The 15,952-nt window shown below is 46.2% G+C and overlaps 1 protein-coding gene across 2 annotated transcripts; it reads right to left on the minus strand.

The window, feature by feature from the left end:
* Positions 1-4: 4 nt before the first annotated feature.
* Positions 5-15,685, minus strand: LOC115136142 (PWWP domain-containing protein 2A-like). 2 transcript variants are annotated; one of them, XM_065023936.1, is made up of 4 exons: positions 14,524-15,685; positions 323-3,037; positions 246-282; positions 5-171 (listed from the first exon to the last, which is right to left on the minus strand). In XM_065023936.1, the coding sequence occupies exons 1-2, from the start codon at positions 15,660-15,662 to the stop codon at positions 1,159-1,161; spliced, it is 3,018 nt and encodes a 1,005-aa protein (XP_064880008.1). In that variant the 5' UTR covers positions 15,663-15,685; the 3' UTR covers positions 5-171; positions 246-282; positions 323-1,158. The 2 variants fall into 2 exon arrangements, with proteins under 2 accessions (XP_064880008.1, XP_064880007.1); XM_065023935.1 differs by having other exon boundaries at positions 5-282.
* Between the last annotated feature and the right edge of the window lie 267 nt (positions 15,686-15,952).

The raw sequence follows: 15,952 nt of genomic DNA on the forward strand, positions 1-15,952 counted from the left end.
GGTTCCTCACCACCCCGGCTCACCTGTCTGGCTTAAAGGTTCCTCACCACCCCGGCTCACCTGTCTGGCTTAAAGGCTCCTCACCACCTCGGCTCACCTGTCTGGCTTAAAGGCTCCTCACCACCCCGGCTCACCTGTCTGGCTTAAAGGTTCCTCACCACCCCGGCTCACCTGTCTGGCTTAAAGGTTCCTCACCACCTCGGCTCACCTGTCTGGCTTAAAGGTTCCTCACCACCTCGGCTCACCTGTCTGGCTTAAAGGCTCCTCACCACCCCGGCTCACCTGTCTGGCTTAAAGGTTCCTCACTCACCCCAAGGCTCACCTGTCTGGCTTAAAGGTTCCTCACCACCCCGGCTCACCTGTCTGGCTTAAAGGCTCCTCACCACCTCGGCTCACCTGTCTGGCTTAAAGGTTCCTCACCACCCCGGCTCACCTGTCTGGCTTAAAGGTTCCTCACCACCTCGGCTCACCTGTCTGGCTTAAAGGTTCCTCACCACCCCGGCTCATCTGTCTGCTCTCTCTTCAAATCCACAAGTGTCCACTTCCTGGTCACATCACAGCATGTCTTCCACCCGTACAGATACATAATATCTACTCCTGCTCAGATCCTGTATCTTTCCATTCACAGTATCTGACACTGAACTGTTTGTTGCATAGACTGAAAGAAATACCCTTTTGTCTCTAAGATTTTGACAATTGGCAGCGGAACTCGATCGATCAACCTATGAACCTGCGGTGTTAAAACATGACGTAAGTTTCTTTGCACAAAGAGTGACATTTAAAGGCTTCAATTTAAGAAGTAAAAGGAGAATATTCCAAATCACTGACCAGTGAATAAAAATGTTCCTAAAATATACAATTACTAGATTTCCACCAGGTTGGAAAAGGTGATCCTTGATAGGAGAAAGTAAAAATACACTGCCATCCTTATTTACCCAGCAAGGTTCATAACCCCATACCATCCAGTCCCTTTTCAAGCGTACAATTTTTTTTTTTTTTTTAAAGATTACTGGTTGTGTTCTGGCCTGAAATATTTAGTTTCTTTCTCCCTGGAAGGTGAGGGGGCCCTGTAGGTGACGAGCAGGGGAGAGATGCAGGGGGGGACGAAAGTGGGTGCCATTTTTGCCTACCTTTCCTTTTCCCCCAAAGCACACCACCTCACGTCTCGAATTGTGTAAGCAAGGCGCGAACCTCGGGAGTGAGCTGCTTGGCAGCCTTGGCTGCCTCTGTGATGGCTTTACGGTACAAGCCCTTTCTCTTCTTGTCAAAGCGTGACTGGAAGCTTTCTAGAAAGGGGGCGACCTGTGCAAGAGCCAGGAAGGAGGTGGTGGGTGAACCGAACCAGGCGACACGGGCCTCCTGCCTGACTAAGAGCCCATTATCTTTACGACTGATCTGGATGCCTAAGACGCGGGCTGGCCACCAGGGAAAACCATATATTTTGGCCCAAACAATGTCCCCTACGCAAATGGTCCTGCCCTCCAGAGAGACACACTTAGACACATTTTTAGAAAACACTTTCTGAGATTTACAGGGCTTTTTCTCTTCCGTAGGGGCAGGCGACGGCTCAGCGACCGCTGAGGACGTGCCGGGGACAGGGGGCGAGGGGCGACCGGGAGGGGGAAAGTTAAAGCTCTCCGTAGAGCTACACTCTGAGTCCGAGGACTTTAAGTCGTCTGCACTATCAACGCTGCACATAGAGGTATTAGAGGAGTCCGGCTGGCCGGGGTTAAGGTTCATGAAAACGACAAGGTTGCCAGCCTTGCTGCCACGCGTCTCCCGCCTCTCCTCCTGCCCCCCCTGCTCCTCCGGCTCCGCCTTGGGGTCACCGTGCTCCGTGGCTGTGGGGGGCTCCACTTGGGGCTGAGGACAAACCTCAGGTTCTGGCCCGATATCTGGGCCCTGGCTTTCAGCAGCAGCGGCCTGGCCTGTGGAGCAGGAGGAGGAGGAGGAGGAGGAGGAGCAGCATGTGGCGGTGCAGTGGGGCGCGTCTGGCTTTGGAGGAGACAAACAGCCACTTCCCGGCACTTTCTCCAGGCAAGGCGGCTTACATGTAGAAGAGTCGTTCTCTTCATTACGGTACCTTTGGGGCTTGATGCGCATCCTGGGTGGCAGAGGGGTGGCGCTGCTTGGTCCCACCCCGCTGATCTGCTGCAGCCGCCGGGTGAAGTGGACCTTCTGGTGGGCGTGGGCCTCCTGCAGGGCGGCTGCCCTCGTCATCGTCTTGGCGTTGCCACTGCTGTCAGTGACTACCGTAGTCTCCCTCTGCCTCTTCTGGGCCTTGGCCAGTTTCAGCACCTCGCGGGCCTTGGAGTGATCAACATTTTTGCTCTGCAGCACTTTCTTGGCATTGAGCTGGACTCTGGAGCCGCTGTTCAGCGGTGATGATGTTGTGGTGGAGGTCGCCCTCAGAACCCTGTTCCCTCCAGCTCCGCCCTTCACCTGGCCCAGAGAGGAGGAAGAAGAGGAGACCTGCCGTTTGGCCACCTCAGCAGCACGGCTCTTCTCCTCTGAGCGGGGGTCATTGCGCGGCCGCTTGCTGACAGCGCTGTCGTTGCGTCTCCGCTTGGCATCCTCGCTCCTAGAGTCTGACACGGGGCCTCTGCGTGGCTCCCTCTTGTCCACTGTCGTGACAGCGCCCTTGCACTTGTCACAGAGCACCTGACGGGGCCGCAACTTGATGGCGTTCATGATGGAGGTGGGCTCCTCGCGGTACAGCCTGCGCTTGGGCCGCCTAATCTTGCGGGGAGGCGGCTGAGGTATCGACTGGTTGTAGGTGTCCCTGATGAACAAAGGGGGAGGGTAAGGGGCGCCTTCCTGAAACAGTGGGGGAGGTTTTGAAGTCCATGGGTTAGGCTGGGGGTCAGGGTTCGGTTCGGGCACTGTGGCGACTTGGCCATCGGGGTTTTCCTGGACTGGCGTTTCCACATTCTCGGTCTCTGGCTGGTGTCGTTCCGTCTTTAGCTGCATAGATTCGGGTTTCTCCTTGTATTCTCTCTCCGGGAACAGAGTGATTGGAATTCCATAGGGTCCAAACCTGAGAATAGAAAGTTGAGAGGATTTAGAAACTGTGGATAACTCAACCACAACAACAACAACATAACTCATATCATTCATTGGCTTTGTTTGTTTTGAGTGTTTCTTGTATTTCTGACATTTCATGCTAATTCAAGACATTTCTAATTTCAGGCCTACATAGGTACATTTAGTACATACATCTAAAGCCATTAAATCCTGAACATGCGAGGAGTAAAGTTTCAGACATAAAAAGAGTGCTGTGAAGAACAGCGGCACACTAAATTAGTGTTGCATGAGATCAAAGGAGTTCCCACAGACAAACACAAAACCACCGTAGGTAACTGCAGTGCACAAGGCCCTGTAACTGCAGTGCACAAGGCCCTGAAAACACAGCAGGAAACCAAGCTTTGTTTACAATATTAATGCTAAACTTCCCTCCAACTGTATTCATTAAAATAGAAAGTGAGTCAGAAACAATGAAGTCTTAAAATCACTTAAATTTAACTCCTGTAATCTACGTAATCCCCGAAAGTAGTTATTTATCATGAGAAGACCATAAACAATAGCTAGTAATGTTGCACACTCCAAGAAAGGTTAAAATCTCACCTTTCTGGTCAAAATAGTTATACATGGTTGAGGTGTAGTCACTTTTGAGGACACAGTGCAAATATGATAAAAATCTGAAATATTTTATACGCCACATTTCCTAGTCAACAAAACTGGATGAATAAGGATTGAAATGACTTATATGCTTTCTAAATATAGTATAATCAAATTATAAAACCACTAACTTGAAGAATTTACCTTCCTTATAACTGCAAAATACATATTTGTATATTTAGCATTAGAGAAAATGTGTTTATTCTTGAAAGGTCCCTCTTGATCAAAACATCTGTCCCCATCGCTGTGAACACCTCACAGAGCACTAGCGTGGCTTCCTGAACTCGTTAGGAACCTGCCTTTCATCTCATATATTATCAATCTATGACAAACAGAAAGTGGTTTTTGTGTGTTTAAAACCTATTCATTATTTTGGATTAATGGCTATAAATGGATCTCTGAATGTGCTATAGTGATGAAAGCACAAAGAATTGTAGGCGGGATGGGTCATATCCTACCTCTAGTGGGTCTGTACTGAACTACCCTTCCTCCCCTTTGGAGAATCAATCAAATGTATTTATGAAGCCCTTTTTACATCAGCCGATGTCACAAAGTGCTATACAGAAACTCAGCCTAAAACCCCAAACAGCAAGCAATGCAGAAGTAGAAGCATGTAGAAAGGCAGGAACCTAGGTAGAAACCTAGAGAGGAACCAGGCTCTGGGGGGTGGCCAGTCCTCTTCTGGCTGTGTCGGGTGGAAATTAGAAACCTAGCGAGGAACCAGGCTCTGAGGGGTGGCCAGTCCTCTTCTGGCTGTGCCGGGTGGAGATTAGAAACCTAGAGAGGAACCAGGCTCTGAGGGGTGGCCAGTCCTCTTCTGGCTGTGCCGGGTGGAGATTAGAAACCTAGAGAGGAACCAGGCTCTGGGGGGTGGCCAGTCCTCTTCTGGCTGTGCCGGGTGGAGATTAGAAACCTAGAGAGGAACCAGGCTCTGAGGGGTGGCCAGTCCTCTTCTGGCTGTGCCGGGTGGAGATTAGAAACCTAGAGAGGAACCAGGCTCTGAGGGGTGGCCAGTCCTCTTCTGGCTGTGTCGGGTGGAGATTAGAAACCTAGAGAGGAACCAGGCTCTGAGGGGTGGCCAGTCCTCTTCTGGCTGTGCCGGGTGGAGATTAGAAACCTAGAGAGGAACCAGGCTCTGAGGGGTGGCCAGTCCTCTTCTGGCTGTGTCGGGTGGAAATTAGAAACCTAGCGAGGAACCAGGCTCTGAGGGGTGGCCAGTCCTCTTCTGGCTGTGCCGGGTGGAGATTAGAAACCTAGAGAGGAACCAGGCTCTGAGGGGTGGCCAGTCCTCTTCTGGCTGTGCCGGGTGGAGATTAGAAACCTAGAGAGGAACCAGGCTCTGGGGGGTGGCCAGTCCTCTTCTGGCTGTGCCGGGTGGAGATTAGAAACCTAGAGAGGAACCAGGCTCTGAGGGGTGGCCAGTCCTCTTCTGGCTGTGCCGGGTGGAGATTAGAAACCTAGAGAGGAACCAGGCTCTGAGGGGTGGCCAGTCCTCTTCTGGCTGTGCCGGGTGGAGATTAGAAACCTAGAGAGGAACCAGGCTCTGAGGGGTGGCCAGTCCTCTTCTGGCTGTGCCGGGTGGGCGATTAGAAACCTAGAGAGGAACCAGGCTCTGAGGGGTGGCCAGTCCTCTTCTGGCTGTGTCGGGTGGAGATTAGAAACCTAGAGAGGAACCAGGCTCTGAGGGGTGGCCAGTCCTCTTCTGGCTGTGTCGGGTGGAGATTAGAAACCTAGAGAGGAACCAGGCTCTGAGGGGTGGCCAGTCCTCTTCTGGCTGTGCCGGGTGGAGAACAAAACAATGGATCTATACTCTTCCTTAGAGAGATTGAATGGGATCTCACGCATCTACAAATTCGTAACATATTGTACAAATTGGAATTTGTAACATACAAATTTCAGGAGTTTTATTAGATTTGTGCAAGATGTAACATATATACGAAATAGATGACGTTGTACAAAATTGAGTACAATTTTTCGGGGCCGTTTTGGTTTGTGAGCTACTTTAAAAACTACTGGTTGAAATGACAAAAAGCTCTGCTGCATCCCTTTAATAGGAGATACACTCAAAACAAATAGTCCAATACCAACCCATTTCCTTATGTCTAGAGGTCGACCGATTATGATTTTTTTTTTTTAAACACCGATACCGATTATTGGAGGCCCGAAAAAGCCGATACCGATTATTGGAGGACCGAAAAAGCCGATACAGATTATTGGAGGACCGAAAAAGCCGATACCGATTATTGGAGGACCGAAAAAGCCGATACCGACTAATCGTCCGATTAATTTTTTTGTTTGTTTTTGTAATAATGACAATTACAACAATACTGAATGAACACTTATTTTAACATAATATAATACATCAATAAAATCAATTTAGCCTCAAGTAAATAATGAAACATTTGGTTTAAATAATGCAAAAACAAAGTGTTGGAGAAGAAAGTAAAAGTGCAATATGTGCCATGTAAGAAAGCTAACGTTTAAGTTCCTTGCTCAGAACATGAGCACATATGAAAGCTGGTGGTTCCTCTTAACATGAGTCTTCAATATTCCCAGGTAAGAAGTTTTAGGTTGTAGTTATTATAGGAATTATAGGACTATTTCCCTCTATACCATTTGTATTTCATTAACCTTTGACTATTGGATGTTCTTATAGGCACTTTAGTATTGCCAGTGTAACAGTATAGCTTCCGTCCCTCTCCTCGCTCCTCCCTGGGCTCGAACCAGCAACACAACGACAACAGCCACCATTGAAGCAGCATTACCCATGCAGAGCAAGGGGAACAACTACTAGAAGGCTCAGAGCGAGTGACGTTTGAAATGCTATGCTAACTAGCTAGCCATGTCACTTCGGTTACACCAGCCTCATCTCGGGAGTTGATAGGCTTTAAGTCATAAACAGCGCAATGCTTGACACACAACAAAGAGCTGCTGGCAAAACGCACGACAGTGCTGTTTGAATGAATGTTTACGCGCCTGCTTCTGCCTACCACCGCTCAGTCAGATACTTAGATACTTGTATGCTCAGTCAGATTATATGCAACGCAGGACACGCTAGATAATATCTAGTAATATCATCAACCATGTGTACTTAACTAGTCATTACAATTTATTGTTTTTTTATAAGATAATTTTAATGCTAGCTAGCAACTTACCTTGGCTTACTGCATTCGCATAACAGGCAGTCCGTCTCCTTGTGGAGTGCAACGAGAGAGAAGCAGGTCGTTATTGCGTTGGACTAGTTAACTGTAAGGTTGCAAGATTGGATCCCCCGAGCTGACAAGGTGAAAATCTGTCATTCTGCCCCTGAACGAGGCAGTTAACCCACCGTTCCTAGGCCGTCATTGAAAATAAGAATGTGTCCTTAACTGATTGCCAAAGTTAAATAGAAATGATACCTTTATTTTTTTTATACAAAAATTAAAGAAAATTGGCAAATCGGCGCCCAAAAATACCGATTTCCGATTGTTATGAAGACTTGAAATCGGCCCTAATTAATCGGTCGACCTCTAATCATGTCTACATGAGCATCTTGTAAATTAATGCAACGCGACGGCAAAACATGATGAAACAAATGGGAGAGTAAACGTATGCCGAGAAGTGTTGCTTTTCAATGCACTTGCCATTCATGGGTGAGGGCAACTTCAGTAACAGATCCAATTGCAGTCACAGGAACCACTAATTATAACGATATAATTTAGGCCAAGGAGAATGTAATTTCTCTAATTTGAAGAAAGATTGTGCACGGTTTACATAGGCGAGGAGACGGTATGAAACAATGTACCAGCCAAGATTCAGGTTGAAGATGGAGGATCAGGGCTGAAAATATTTTTTCCCAGCAGAGCAGAGATGATGGCCCATGGTGTTTTAGCTAACACCAGATGACTAGGAATAAAACATCACAGCACTGGGTCAAGGTGTGGAACAGTCTGCACAGGAGAGATAGAGAATATTCTCTAATAGAATAGGGGGAAAGGGATTCCTCATAAGTCACCTTGACGTGGTCTGGACTGCACTGAGCCATCACGGAAACTGAAAATGTAACTGGACAATGTGGTAGGCTACGGCCTTTTTCAGAGCATAACATTAAACGTGGAGGGTTGGGACGCTTGTACTTAATTACTGCACTGAAGGCTACATACAAACATTCAATCTCTCTAAACCAGAAGGATGTGTCAAGTTGAAACTAATTGCTTCCCTGGCAGTTACATAAAGCAAGTACATCCATCCTTGCATTAATCTGGCCATGAGCCCATCCGTTCCTACTTAAAAACATCCTTGAAACCGCCGAAAGATGCAGATTCCTCGGTGACAGCCGACACGAAGTGTAAAATTGCACAAGGATTAGGATCACAACTAATGAAACAGCCATGAACAGGAGAACATGCCGTTCCTTGCCACTGCCTTTGCTTTCCATCACAGCAGCCTCCTTATCAACCAACACCTTTCATTGTCACGCAACCACCATCTTCTCTTTCCTTATCAAGGGATGCTAGACAAAAAGATGGCTTGGTCAAGAAACGGATTCTACCCCTAGATCTGAAATAGGCTTATTGGATAGTATGGCCAGGGACCTCACAATATTATCACGATACATAGGGGCCGATACGATATGTATTGTGATTCTCACCATTCTATATGTATTGTGATTCTCACCATTCTATATGTGTTGTGATTCTCACCATTCTATATGTATTGTGATTCTCACCATTCTATATGTGTTGTGATTCTCACCATTCTATATGTGTTGTGATTCTCACCATTCTATATGTGTTGTGATTCTCACCATTCTATATGTATTGTGATTCTCACCATTCTATGTGTATTGTGATTCTCACCATTCTATATGTGTTGTGATTCTCACCATTCTATATGTGTTGTGATTCTCACCATTCTATGTGTATTGTGATTCTCACCATTCTACGTGTGTTGTGATTCTCACCATTCCACCATTCTATATGTGTTGTGATTCTCACCATTCTATATGTATTGTGATTCTCACCATTCTATATGTGTTGTGATTCTCACCATTCTATGTGTTGTGATTCTCACCATTCTATATGTATTGTGATTCTCACCATTCTATATGTGTTGTGATTCTCACCATTCTATATGTGTTGTGATTCTCACCATTCTATATGTATTGTGATTCTCACCATTCTATGTGTGTTGTGATTCTCACCATTCTATATGTGTTGTGATTCTCACCATTCTATGTGTGTTGTGATTATCACCATTCTATATGTATTGTGATTCTCACCATTCTATGTGTTGTGATTATCACCATTCTATATGTGATTCTCACCATTCTATATGTGTTGCGATCTGATGTTTCAAACATATTGCTCACTATATATTTGCTGCTGAGAAAATTCATTTTGATCAGTAATTGAAATAAAAGTACTGAAAATATGTTGGCTCAGTATTTAAAAAGATGGAGAACAAGCTATAGGATGAAATATACTGGGGTTTTGGCGCAGGTACAGCCAACAACAGTTGTACAACTGAATGCATCTTCCACAATTAACCCAACCCCTCTGAATCAGAGAGGTGCGGGGGGCTGCCCTAATCGACATTCACATCTTTGGCGCCTGGGGAACAGTGTGTTTACCTGCCTTGCTCAGGGGCAGAACGACAGATTTTTACCTTATCAGCTCCGGGATTCGATCCAGCGACCTTTCAGTTACTGGCCCAACGTTCTAACCACTAGGCTACCTGCTGGTTACTAGTCCAACGCTCTAACCACTAGGCTACCTGCTGGTTACTGGCCCAACGTTCTAACCACTAGGCTACCTGCTGGTTACTGGCCCAACACTCTAACCACTAGACTACCTGCTGATTACCGACCCAACACTCTAACCACTAGGCTACCTGCTGGTTACTGGTCCAACACTCTAACCACTAGGCTACCTGCTGGTTACTGGTCCAACACTCTAACCACTAGACTACCTGCTGATTACCGGCCCAACACTCTAACCACTAGGCTACCTGCTGGTTACTAGTCCAACGCTCTAACCACTAGGCTACCTGCTGGTTACTAGTCCAACGCTCTAACCACTAGGCTACCTGCTGGTTACTAGTCCAACGCTCTAACCACCAGGCTACCTGCTGGTTACTGGCCCAACGCTCTAAACACTAGGCTACCTGCTGGTTACTAGTCCAACGCTCTAAACACTAGGCTACCTGCTGGTTACTAGTCCAACGCTCTAAACACTAGGCTACCTGCATGCTACAGAGCAACAAAAACAAGCAAATATTTAAATCCATACTTGGAGTTATAGGATCAATATAATATCATCCCAAAAATAATATTGCGATATGTAACTATCGACTCGGTCAGATGTCCAACTGATTGAAAGAGGGGATACCTAGTCAGTTGTCCAACTGAATGAAAGAGGGGATACCTAGTCAGTTGTCCAACTGAATGAAAGAGGGGATACCTAGTCAGTTGTCCAACTGAATGAAAGGGGGGATACCTAGTCAGTTGTCCAACTGAATGAAAGGGGGGATACCTAGTCAGTTGTCCAACTGAATGAAAGGAGGGATACCTGGTCAGTTGTACAACTGAATGAAAGGGGGAGACCTGGTCAGTTGTACAACTGAATGAAAGGGGGAGACCTGGTCAGTTGTACAACTGAATGAAAGGGGAGACCTGGTCAGTTGTCCAACTGAATGAAAGAGGGGATACCTGGTCAGTTGTCCAACTGAATGAAAGGGGGTACCTGGTCAGTTGTCCAACTGAATGAAAGGGGGATACCTGGTCAGTTGTACAACTGAATGAAAGGGGGGATACCTGGTCAGTTGTACAACTGAATGAAAGGGGGGATACCTGGTCAGTTGTACAACTGAATGAAAGGGGGGGTACCTGGTCAGTTGTACAACTGAATGAAAGGGGGGGTACCTGGTCAGTTGTACAACTGAATGAAAGGGGGGGTACCTGGTCAGTTGTACAACTGAATGAAAGGGGGATACCTAGTCAGTTGTACAACTGAATGAAAGGGGGGATACCTGGTCAGTTGTACAACTGAATGACTTCAACTGAAATGTGTCTTCCGTGCATTCTCACTTCTCAGATATGAGTCCTTCGAACAGAACTTGCAATGTCATGTGATCTTTTTTCCCCTAGCCTCGCTCTCGTTAGATATTATGCACATTCTGACTTTGTAGCAAACGTCATCGTCATTGAGATAGTTCTCATAGTAGCAGTAAACAGCACCAAGTGATATGAGCGATGGAGGGGTGTGAAAGGAAGTGGAGTCACAGCCTAACTCTATCCAATCGTAGAAGTAGAATCAAGTTACAACCCGCCCAATTCTTGGCAGATAGCGGAACTAGCCAATTGAGTTGTTTCATCCTAGCAGCAGAGCTGTTTAGGAGATGAATCATGATCACGGAAAATTACCAAAATAATACTAGTTTCATAAGCATTCGTGATCCCAAATCATTAAGTTACATTGGACCCATTTGGATAGAATAGATGTTATTTAATATAGTCAAACTAAAAGCAGTGCCTAATATGATGTCCTTCCATACAGGCTTGACATGGAGTGATGCTTCTACGTAAACGTTGTTGACCAGTAGGCTAGTTGAAGTCCCACATGGAAGGAACACAGAATGTCATCTGTAGAACCTTAAGACACTGGTCATCCCAAACAAGCTCTAATACTCCTGTTGAATATGCATTCCGCTGTATTGTGAGTAAGCCGTTGCCATCTTATATATGAAGCTATCTCCTTTCCCCCTTCTGACGACCAGGTGGCGAATCGCATCTCTGCATGTCTGGCAGACATATCAGTGTGGATGACGGATCATCACCTCAAGCTGAACCTCGGCAAGACGGAGCTGCTCTTCCTCCCGGGGAAGGACTGCCCGTTCCATGATCTCGCCATCACGGTTGACAACTCCATCGTGTCCTCCTCCCAGAGCGCTAAGAACCTTGGCGTGATCCTGGACAACACCCTGTCGTTCTCAAATAACATCAAGGCGGTGGCCCGTTCCTGTAGGTTCATGCTCTACAACATCCGCAGAGTACGACCCTGCCTCACACAGGAAGCGGCGCAGGTCCTAATCCAGGCACTTGTCATCTCCCGTCTGGATTACTGCAACTCGCTGTTGGCTGGGCTCCCTGCCTGTGCCATTAAACCCCTACAACTCATCCAGAACGCCGCAGCCCGTCTGGTGTTCAACCTTCCCAAGTTCTCTCACGTCACCCCGCTCCTCCGCTCTCTCCACTGGCTTCCAGTTGAAGCTCGCATCCGCTACAAGACCATGGTGCTTGCCTACGGAGCTGTGAGGGGAACGGCACCTCAGTACCTCCAGGCTCTGATCAGGCCCTACACCCAAACAAGGGCACTGCGTTCATCCACCTCTGGCCTGCTCGCCTCCCTACCACTGAGGAAGTACAGTTCCCGCTCAGCCCAGTCAAAACTGTTCGCTGCTCTGGCCCCCCAATGGTGGAACAAACTCCCTCACGACGCCAGGACAGCGGAGTCAATCACCACCTTCCGGAGACACCTGAAACCCCACCTCTTTAAGGAATACCTAGGATAGGATAAAGTAATCCTTCTCACCCCCCCTTAAAAGACCTAGATGCACTATTGTAAAGTGGCTGTTCCACTGGATGTCATAAGGTGAAAGCACCAATTTGTAAGTCGCTCTGGATAAGAGCGTCTGCTAAATGACTTAAATGTAAATGTAAATCTTAATTTACCCAGTTTATCAAAAGATTTACCATTCAAATACAATTATCACCATTGTGTTGTAATGTAATTCGATTGTTTTATCAAAATCACATTTTTTGTTAGATGTTTTAAATGAATGTATACATGGCTGTCTCTGAGAAATTTCGTAATCAACATTTTTAAATTTAATGATATTGAATATCAGTCTAAAATATTGTCAATTGGCCTCCTTGACCCTCGAAAATCGGTATCAGCCCTAAAAAGAATCTATATAGGTCGTTCTCTAATGACCTATGTTATGGAACACACTCTGGCCAATCACAGGCACAAGGCCTTCACTCAGGGGACTTTTGGAAAACAAAAGCCATAAACCGATCCCATAAACTAGAGAGGAAAATGCGAAACAAGAGGTTTAACTCTATCCAAAATAAGCCCAATGAGTTTCTATGTTGCCTGCCTTCCCCTCTTTAGGACAACGATTCCTATTGTTAAGGCGGAGACATAATTATCTTGTCATTATATACAGATCTCTGCTTAGACTCAATAATAAGTTGTTTGGTTTTTTAAAAGTATTTTGTTTGTAGAGGGTGCTGATTATCTACAGTGTTGTAAGATTGGAAAAGGAAACCCTAAGGTTTTAGTGGCCTCCATCTTGTCACTGCAATGAACTGACCATTGTCTTTGAGATGACCACTGCTCAGGATCTTATCATAGCAATTTAAAATAATGTGGCTTCCCAAGTTATAGCATATATTATTCCATGTATTGATAGACTATATTAATAGCCTTGGTCTACACGGTATAACACCAGAAATTAACATATTCTGATATTATACTCTGAAATGATATGAAGCTATCCTGAAATGATATGAAGATATCCTGATATTATACCCTGAAATGATATGAAGATATCCTGATATTATACCCTGAAATGATATGAAGATATCCTGATATTATACCCTGAAATGATATGAAGATATCCTGAAATGATATGAACATCTAAAGAACAACTTGTGAAGGGAAACACCACAAAGTGTTGATTTCCTCTGATAGTTTAGTAAAGTTTGTGTGTGCAGATGGCACCTTTTCTTAACCAAATAAGGATCATTTACATAGGCCCCAGGCAAAAATAAGAAAGTTTAACGATGACCCTAAATATAAATCTGCAGCTGATAAGTGAGAGAGAGAAGTGTGGAGGGGGGGGGGGGTGTTGATGAGGCGGGTGATAAATTACAAAGAGGAAAATAAGACAGACACCGAGGGAGGGGGGGTAAAGTAGCATAGTTCTACTCTACCGACTGCACCATTCTCCAATGCTGCTTTTCGACTGTAACACCAGTGTTACGCTAGTGTATACACCCTTATGATATACTAGGGGCATTGTTTACATAGCTGGGGCTGACAGTGAGGACTGGTGAAAAGCAGAATCAACAGCCTCTGAATAATAATTTAAAAAAGTGTTGCTTTGTGCGAAGGTGTTAAAGGTTCACAGTTAGCCATTGTTATGTAAAATGACAGCTGAAAAGTACCAGTGGGCCTTGGCTTTGGCCCCAAGTGAGAGCAGGTCTGCCGGAGCCATGGCCCATTGAGGCACGGGTGCCGGCTCATGTAAATGGAAACAGAAAAGTCTCTGGGCCTTTTGGGTAAAACATGTGGGTAAATCGTGTATGGAAAAGCACCATAAGACTGACCTTACACTACAGACTGTTCATATGGTCCTCCTCTCCAGTTGACCTCTGATATAACTGGACTTTTGTAAATAAAACCAAAGATGAGTTTTGTAAACTGAAAAGACTAAAAATAAAAACGACCCAGCCCACATAATTGAGGATAAGAGCAGTTACTCTCTGTATTTTTGTGACTTGGTTGTCAAGCTACAGAGGTCACATGGTAGCTTGACCCCTCGCCCTGTGGCAAGAGTAGAAAACTGTGTCTGTTAAGGTTAGGAAGATGGGACGTGGGTTTGCAAAGCACAAGTTAGGAATGTAGACACACCACATATTTCAGGAGTGTACATTGTAAGCGCCATGGATGTCAGTAGTAAACAAAACAAAGTGATATGATTCCAGGTGTAGACCTAAACGTAAGAACAGAAAAGTGACAGAAAGCGACATAGCTAGAAAAACATAATGAAGAGACATTTCTGAGAAGGATCATAATATACCTTTTAGATAGGTCCATCAGAACCCCGGAGAAGATTTTCTTGCCTAACTGAAAGGACACCACCAGTGCGTCGTCGATTATGTGATCCAGAGATACTCGAACCTCGGACCCAGGTATCAGGTTGTGCACAGACTCAGGCTGTAGCTCCTCAGTTTCAGCACCAGACACAGGGGGAGAGGGTTTCGATACTGGATCGCTTTCATCGAAATTAGTTTCGAACCTCTGTGGTGAGCACGAGTCTCCAAGTTCTGCCGAGGAGGGTACCGGGTCCACTGGCATTAGAGGAACCTCGGGTCTCGGAATGTTCTGGGTTGTTATGCTCGAAAAGTCACACATGTAACCAGCCTCCACGGGTGTCCCGAGGACTGTTTCCCTCTCTAGAATTGGTAGAAAGTCGACGTGGTCTATGGACTGGGGACGTTCAAGCGAAGCAGCTTCTGAGGGGTCGTCATTCTTGTACACGGAGACAGAAGGAAATTCATCTGCGGGTTCGGGATCCAGTTCAGCCTCGTGAGAAGGTTTAATTAAAGCTCTATAGTCACACTCGATATTAGTAGGTTGGGTTAATTCTGGGTTCTTATCGTAATCTATAATGGGTTCTGCTGGTTCTGCTAACGACAGCCCAGCCTCCGTAGCCACAGGTTGCGCAGGGAACGAATGCAAAAAGACCACCGATGGCTGTGAATCGGAGATGGGGCTATTCTGAAGGCAGGCGTAGGGCTCGTGCTTACTGACCTCGTTTGCAGGTTCAACATTCGGCGAAAAAAACTGTTTCAAACGTTCCGCTCGCGACATGGTGTATTTGGAACCAAAGCCCTCGAGAGCATGGTTCTCCGTTTTTTCTACACCGACCCCAAGACAGCCTGCCTCGATCTGTTCATCCTCTGCACTAGCAGCGAGGGCTTTTCCCGCTGCTTCTAGGTCTGGCCTGCTCACTAGCTCCATTTGGACCTGGTTGCATTCCTGAACTGCATCCCCATCCTTGAGTTGGTGAACATGGTCCATTACTGGTGCGTACTCCTGCGTCGCATCGAAGTCGATTTTGGCCTCCGGCACCGGTTCCGGTTCGAAATCACCACTGTTCCCCGCTGTTGTTGTTGATGCCGCAGCAGCTCCTGGCTCCGCAGCCACGGCCGCCATTTTCTTTCCGCTTTGCTTGTACGGTCAGGTCCTCTCCCTGTGATAGCGATAGAGCCCGCCCACTTGAAACCAAAGACCACTTGGGATTGGCCAGCAAACTACAAAGTTGTAGTTGACTGGTCAATGTCCACGTCATTCAACAGAAACCCCTGGAAACACTTTTGTAATTGGCTCCCTTTGTCTGGTTTTGTAAACATTTGCCACAAGGGGCGATATTGTATTGTATTTTAGGCACCAGCGATGTTCAAGCAGCAATGTTACAACATTTACAGTAGGCCCATTGACATTAG

Source organism: Oncorhynchus nerka, linkage group LG10, assembly GCF_034236695.1.
Source record: "Oncorhynchus nerka isolate Pitt River linkage group LG10, Oner_Uvic_2.0, whole genome shotgun sequence".
In the NCBI taxonomy this organism is placed as follows: domain Eukaryota; kingdom Metazoa; phylum Chordata; class Actinopteri; order Salmoniformes; family Salmonidae; genus Oncorhynchus; species Oncorhynchus nerka.